General features: G+C 50.3%; 1 protein-coding gene across 1 annotated transcript in view; it reads left to right on the plus strand.

The window, feature by feature from the left end:
* Positions 1–7128, plus strand: part of LOC104543276 (collagen alpha-1(XIV) chain-like) — a gene marked incomplete at both ends in the record, with an annotated part of 14951 nt that extends 7823 nt beyond the window's left edge. The window contains 7 exons of the mRNA XM_010187846.1: positions 542–658; positions 3206–3352; positions 3534–3653; positions 4201–4359; positions 5205–5333; positions 5805–5954; positions 6982–7128. Coding sequence (XP_010186148.1) covers positions 542–658; positions 3206–3352; positions 3534–3653; positions 4201–4359; positions 5205–5333; positions 5805–5954; positions 6982–7128 — 969 coding nt within the window. The remainder of the gene's footprint in view (positions 1–541; positions 659–3205; positions 3353–3533; positions 3654–4200; positions 4360–5204; positions 5334–5804; positions 5955–6981) is intronic.
* Between the last annotated feature and the right edge of the window lie 250 nt (positions 7129–7378).

Genomic DNA, 7378 nt, shown 5'->3' on the forward strand with positions numbered 1-7378 from the left:
TCCTAACTCCAGCCTTGAGCCCTGCTTTTCCCCCATCACATGCATGAACATGGACATACAGGCTGGCCAGAAAGGTGGTGGAGTCCCCATCCCTGGAGGTGTTCGAGAAGTGTGTGGATGTGGCACTTGGGGACATGGTTTAGTGATCATGGTGGGGTTGGGTTGGTGGTTGGACTGGATGATCTTAGAGGTCTCTTCCAACCTTAATGATTCTGTGATTCTGTGACACCCTCAAACACAATCATGCTGCTTGGGAGGAAGGGTGGGACATCTGCCAAAGCCTCGCTTGCCCTCCCATTTTGCACCCACACTGCATAAAGCAAATGAGGTTAGTGCATTAGAGGCGTTGGTCCTGGAAAGCAGTGGTCATGGATTTGGTTGTTTTCACCACTGCTTTTATGAGATGCCTTCAGCCTGTCAGGCAGGGAAGGAGCCCTTGGAAATCCCTCTCCTTCTGACAGATCGGCAGGAGGTGGTGCTAGCAAAGTCCTCCAAGGGCAAGTAGGTGCTCTGAAAGGTTTCTTCCCTGTCCCCTTTCCAGTGAAGCTCCTGCCTGTGAAAAGCATCTTGCTGCAGAATGAAACCACCGACACACTTCAGGCAAGGTGGAGCCCCGTCCGAGGAGCAACGGGGTACAGGCTCACTTGGACATCAGCAGGTAGAGACACAGGGTGGGGTGCATGCATCAGTGAGCAGGGAGATGGAGAGACAGGAGATGTGAGATCTCTAAGGCATTGGATGCATCAACAACTTCTTTGTCCAGCTTTGCAGCAAGAAACTGGAGGGAAACTGTTTTTTTGAGGTCTATGAGCAGTGGAGTTTTCTGTACATAAGGATAAATCAGCAGCTTGTGACAGAGATCTATGTTGTGTGCATTGATGGTAAACTCTGCCATGGATGCAAAAATACCTGCTCTGGTTCTGCATAAAGTATCCAGCCTTAGTAACATGGGATTAGCGTCAGATTTACTGGATCTGAACAGCCTTGGGAAGGGTTAATAGCTGGAGAGAAGCTGGTAAAGTACTCCATGCAGAGCTGCACATCCCATGGCTCCTGAGCATCTGGGGTTACCCCCTTTTTGGGGGGACTGGTACCACATTGCAGACAGGCAGCGCCTATGCTTGTTGCTTTTCTCTGCAACACTAAAATCTGGCTTTGTCTCTCAGCATCTCATAATTCATCCTCATTCTCAGATAAATTTTAGTGTTTGAAGACAGATCTGCATTTGCAGCTGGAGCTTCTCCCCTGCCCTGAACCCAAACATATTTTCATCTCTGGTGTGGGGGAGCAGAAGTTAGAAATTCAGGTTTGATGGCATATTTTGGCCTTGGGAGATGGATGTTTCTGTGGTTCAAAGATGAGATGGGATGTCAGGACACCTGGGCTCCATCACAGGCTTTGAATAAATAACACACTCAACTCCCCTGATTATGAAACGAGGAGACATCTCCTGTTAGGGGAGGGGGCAGTTGCTGGAGAACTCCTCCAAAGGTCATCAGAAGGGAAAAATCTTTACAGGGAAGATATAAAACTGCTTCTGTTGCTGTGTAATGAATGTCTTTCCAGTAAAAATCATGGCACACCCCAAAAATTCAGCTGTTTAGCCAGTTTTCACCTGTTACCCCAGCTAGAAATGGAGCACATGTGCTCAGCCTGCCACGTCTTTGGAGGGGGGACACCCCTTCTTCAGGGGACAGTGAGGGACATCCTCAGATGAAGTGGCAAGGGCACATCCTCTACACTCCGGATTTGCTCTTCTCGAGCAGTTCTTTCACCTGGTACCAGTTCAGCCCAAATCCAGGGGTGGCAAAACCCCAAGAGGCAGCCCACCCTTACTGATGGGCCCTGCGGGATCCCCCTCTGATGCTCCATCCCATCCCATCCCAGAGCTGTGTGTTACTGGTGTTGGGATCCAGACACCTTCTGCACCTCTCTGTGCAGCCGTCCCAAGCACTGGAGGTTTTTAATTTTTCTTCTCTGATCTCTAAGACAGAGAATAGATAAACATGAACGAGTGGCTGATGTGCAGAAGTCCATGGGGTGGGAGAGGGAGGGGGATGGGGCTCAGGGTGCTGGTGGAGCAGAAGATGAGGACATGGCACCCTCCAGTGACCAAACTGCAAATGGCAGCTTCACCCTCTAAAAAAACTCCAACATGCTGCTGCCTGTACCTCTCTGCCCCCCCTGAAATGGGGTGTGATCACCAGGATTGGGTTTTAACTCTTCTCCTGCCATGCCTCCCTCTAGAGCGATGTCAAGAGGTTAAGCTGAGCAGTTTTCAGTCCACAACAGGATACAGAAATGAGAAAATGTATTATTTTTTTTTTTTACATCTCCTGGTTCCAGCATCCTGCAGGGCAGGACAGCACCAGCACTGAGCCACCCAGGGCTGGCCTGAGTGTGAACTCTCTTATGGGACTGCTTGCAGCCCCATATCTGGCCGTTTGTGTGTTGCTACTTGGTTTATTTCCCTTGGCCTGCAAAGCCTTGGGCTGCCTTGATCTGTTGGTGATAGCTGAGGTCTGCCTGAGTGCTGTGGGTTATTTCTACCTGCATACACATTATCTCCACAACCAAGGTATGTGCTCATTGCACCAAGCCCGATATCTACCATCCTCATCTTGAGGACCTTGCCAGATGTGCAAGCCAGGAGGATAAAATGCTGTTCAATCTCACTCACTGTGTAGTTCTCAAATGGTTGTTTGCATGATTGTCCTCTGCCCTCCAAGACAAGGAGACCCAAGAAGGGTGGTCCTCCTGGGTCTGACCCAAGGGAGCCCAGACGTCTCCCTTACGAGGAGCGGCTGAGGGAGCTGGGGCTCTTGAGCTTGGAGCAGAGGAGTCTGAGGGGTGCCCTCATTCATGGGGATCAATTTGGAAAGGGCAGTGTCAGGAGGAAGGAGCCAGGCTCTGCTCTGTGATGTCCAATGCCAGGACGAGGGCAATGGGTGCAAGCTGGAGCATAGGAGGTTCAACCTGAACATGAGGACAAACTTCTTTACTGTGAAGGTCCAGAGCATGGCCCAGGCTGCCCAAAGAGGTTGTGGAGTCTCCTTCTCTGCAGACATTCAAAACCCGCCTGGACGCCTTCCTGTGCGACCTGCTCTGGTGATCCTGCTCTGGCAGGGGTTGGACTGGATGATCTTTTGAGGTCCCTTCCAACTCCTAACATTCTGTGGTTCTGTGACATCCTTTCCCTTTGCAGAGGGCAGCATCCAGGACATCAACCTCAGCAACACCTACAGCTACTACATGATCCAGGGGCTGCAGCCCGGCACAGAGTACACTGTCACCATCAACCCCATCTTTGGGGATGTCGAGGGGCCAGTGGTGAGCAGTAAAGCAACGACAGGTAAGTGGCCTACAGCAGGAGTGGGAGCCAGCCCAAGCAGATACACAGAGGTGGTGTCATTTGGAGTCACCACCCTGCCTGTCATCTGGTACAGAAAGCAGGCTGGGTCATTACAGGTTTTGAGGGCCACTTAGAAGCTGTTGGGACCTTGATGCAACGGGGCAACTCTTCTCTCTTGCAGTGGCATCAAGCACTGTCCAGATGCTAAAAGTGAGTGAGATTTCCATCAACGGCGCTCTGGTCTCCTGGGACTCAGTTGCTGGGGCCACCGGGTACCGGGTGACGTGGGGTCCTACACCAGGTAAGATCCTGCTCTCCTCCAGCCTGCATCACCTCCAGCCTGCATCACCTCCACCTCCTTCTGTAGCCTGGGAGATAAAGCACAGGGAACCTCAAGGAGGGTGGGTATAGGGATGGGTCCAGCTCATTAATTGGTCTGAGCAGCCTCTCCCACAGCTTCAGGGCATGAACCGAAACCAGAAATTATTCCTGAACTTGACCCACAATGAAACTGCATTCAGTCTGACCCCAGCCCAACGCATATCCCAGCAGGTGCAAGAGTCCTACACCATCTTGCCTGGTCATCCAGCACAGGGGCTTTGCAACTCCATGGAGATGCTGGGGAGGGTCATAGCACATGCTGAAGCCACCTCTGGACTGCACCAGTTACTGTGGGTGCTGGATGTGAGAGCTGGTTTGGTTCCTTCAGTTCTTCTCAGCTGGTTTGGTTCCTTTAGTTATTTGAATTCCCAAATAAATAACACGGTGTCATTCCCAGCATGCAATAGAGCTGCTCTCCAGACTCTTCAGTCTTCCTCCTCTTCTATTTTATTTTCTCTCTCCCAAAGAGTTCTTTGGCAAAGACCGTCCTCACCAGCTGGCCCTCAACAAGTCGATCACAGCCTACCAGCTCCGCAACCTGGCCCATGACACCGAGTATGTGATTTCCCTCTATGTGCTCTTTGGCTCGGTGGAGGGACCAGGGATCACAACCTCAGCCAGGACATGTGAGTATAGGCAGGGTGTTCAAGTAGCTACCACAACACACAACCCTTTCATGGATGGTTTGACCTTGTGTCACCCTAAAAAGCCTTTACACCTCACTTCTAGCACTTCATGTTGAGGGCACCATAGTGGCGGTCCTTTGCCCTGCTGACCTGCTGTGTCTGGTAGATGAGACTCTAAATTTCAAAGACTCTGAGTTTTCTACCTGGGATCCTTCAGGTGCAAACTGAAGCCAATGCGCTCTGCAGTGGATCCATTCATGTGCTATGGGTTTGGGCAGATATTCAGATAGGAACTGCCCAATCTGTACTCACTGAACTTCCAGGCATCCCAAAATCCAGGCCAATGGCCAAAGTCTTCAACATTATCAAAGAGTCCAGCTGAAAAAAAGATGAGACCTGGGTGAAGTCTGCTGTAGGGAGCCATAGGGAGATAAAGGGAGAGGAACATCCTTACATGGTACTTTCTGCCTGGTGAGAAGCTGATGTTCAGCACACATGGGAGCTCTGGGTTCATCCCAGATGATCCCAGATGGTTCATCCTCCAGGCAATGTGGGAGCACTAGGATCTGGATTCAGCAACTCCCTGGATCCCTGTCCTGGGCTTGCAGAGATGTTTCCAACTGGATCTAGTGCAGAACACACTCCTCAGTGCTCGGTGGGGCAGGGTGTACACATGTGGCCCAGACCTCAAGCAGTGCAAACCAATGTCTCACAAGATGAGGACGATCAGACACTGAGAGTAAGCAGAGATACTGGTTTTAACTCTTTTACAGAATTTTGGCCTTGTTATATGGACAACAAGAAGTCCTGTTGGACAGTAGTCTAATGCTGTCTTCACTTTGCAGCTCCTCTTGGCTACGTCCCCAATTTCAAGGTGATGTCCTACACCAGCACAAGCCTGTCACTGGTGTGGAGTGCCACAGCAGCTGCCACCAAATTCAAAGTCACCTGGAGTCCTGTGGGGGCAGGCAAAGGTGAGGGGAGAAAGGGAGCACATGGACTAGCATGGACTCATGCCATGGCCATGGGAGCCACCTTTCCAAACTTTGATCTACTGCTTGGAGTAGGAAAGAGATCTCACTGTTGAGGAACAAAGTCCTGCCATCAGCCTGCGTTGGCTCCTTCCCTGTTTGTATTCGTGCACTTCTATTTATGAAGTTAATCCCTAAAGCTCTGAATCAGTAGTACAACAAGGAATGGCTATTTCCTTTGCAGGGGATGCTGCCAACCTCACTGGTGAGCTACTGGCCCAGGTTGTCCAGAGAAGCTGTGGGTGCCCCCTCCCTGGCAGTGCCCAAGGCCAGGTTGGATGGGGCTTGGAGCAGCCTGGGCTGGTGGAGGTGTCCCTGCCCATGGGGGGGTTGAACTGGGGGAGCTTTAAGGTCCCTTCCCATCCAAACCATTCTGTGATTTGATGATTCTAAGTATTCCTTTTTCTTTTACAGAAAAACAGGCTGCCAGGACTCAGTACCTGGGCAGTAGGGTGCTGTCTTACCAGATTGACCATTTGCTGCCTGACACCTTGTATAAAGTCAGTGTTCGGGCTGTCTTCAGCAAGACCGAGGGGCCGGAGGTGACTCTGACTCACCGCACAGGTATGTCCTAGTGGAACAACCCCCTTTGTGTTGGGATGCAAAGGCTGGATTCCTGGTCTTGTGCATTGCATTTTGATGGTGAAGTTACATGAGTAGCCCTTGTAGCTGGTAGCAGTAATCCATGGCTGTTACTATGGGTAGGAGTGGACACGTTCTTCTGGCACGTTAAACAGGGTTAGCATGGGTAGACAACCCTGGACGTATTAACGCGCTCCTCATGTCCCTGTGTGGTGTTACCAGAGTTTGACGCAGGCAATAAGAGATGTGGATAAGATCTCTCAACTTCACTGCACAGTGCTCCTCTCCATGGATTCATTAGGAAATGCAGCTTGGCATCCCTGGGTAATGTCTGGAAAGCAGATAATTCATAAATACACAAATTTTTCTTCAGCACCATAGCTTAGAGCCATGAACTCTGCATAACTTGGGCTGCTACCTCAGATATCTCATCCTGGTTTATTTTTGCAGCATCTCTTGCAGACTCCAACTCTATCCAGACCATCCAAGATCTGAGAATTACTGAGACTGGCGTAAATAGTTTGAAGCTGTCTTGGAGGAGGTTTCCTGGAGTAACTAATTATAAGATATCTTGGGTGCCATTCAGTGGTAAGCAACCTGGTCTCTTGGTAAGGTGCGGTATGAGTACAAGAGCACAAGTAACCCCAGAAAATAGGAGCTTAGCCCCTTTTGGAACAGATGATTGGGGTAAATGAGGACTGCAATGTGTTCGGGAACAGGTTGAAGCCAGGGTTTCACGCGTAAAAAAGATATCAGTTGGATATACGTATGGTTGGGATGTAAGAAATCAGAGCTGTTGCCTTCCAGCAGCATACGTGATGCCTTTGTGACCAGGTCTCTCACCTGCTCATGCCTCAGTTTCCCCATATGGAAAATGAGCACATAATACTCTCTCTTGTCCAGGTCCTGTAAGGTATGTGGGAGGAAGCTGCTGTAACAGTAATTGTTAATTGCAATTACTCTGCCCTTTCCGTGTGACAGTGGGGTTTTTTTGAATGTTTCCTCTTAGGTGGCTTGGAAACCTCCCAGGTGGTTCCAGCAGAGACAGTCTCCTTCACGATCCCCAAACTGAAGGGGAGCACCACCTACACCATCTGCATGTCTGCAATGATCGGGGGACGGGAGGGAAGCCCCACGCTCCTCACAGCTAAAACCTGTGAGTACAGAACTCTAGTGAGAACAAGAGCATCTCCACATTAGTGCTGGGGGCTGTCTCTTCCTAGGGGCTCTAATGGGAGGTGAGGATGGAAAAAGAGTAATATTGGCTGTTAGACACCTTACTGCGTTTCAGGTCCTACAAGCCAGCATGCCAGAAAACAAGTGTTGGTTCTTTCTCCTTATTACTGAGAAATGCTGGGACTTTGCCTGTCTTTCCCTGCCAATAATCACTGTGAGATGCTATTTTT

Source organism: Mesitornis unicolor, unplaced genomic scaffold (genome assembly GCF_000695765.1).
Source record: "Mesitornis unicolor isolate BGI_N332 unplaced genomic scaffold, ASM69576v1 scaffold18737, whole genome shotgun sequence".
NCBI classification, from domain to species: Eukaryota; Metazoa; Chordata; class Aves; order Mesitornithiformes; family Mesitornithidae; genus Mesitornis; species Mesitornis unicolor.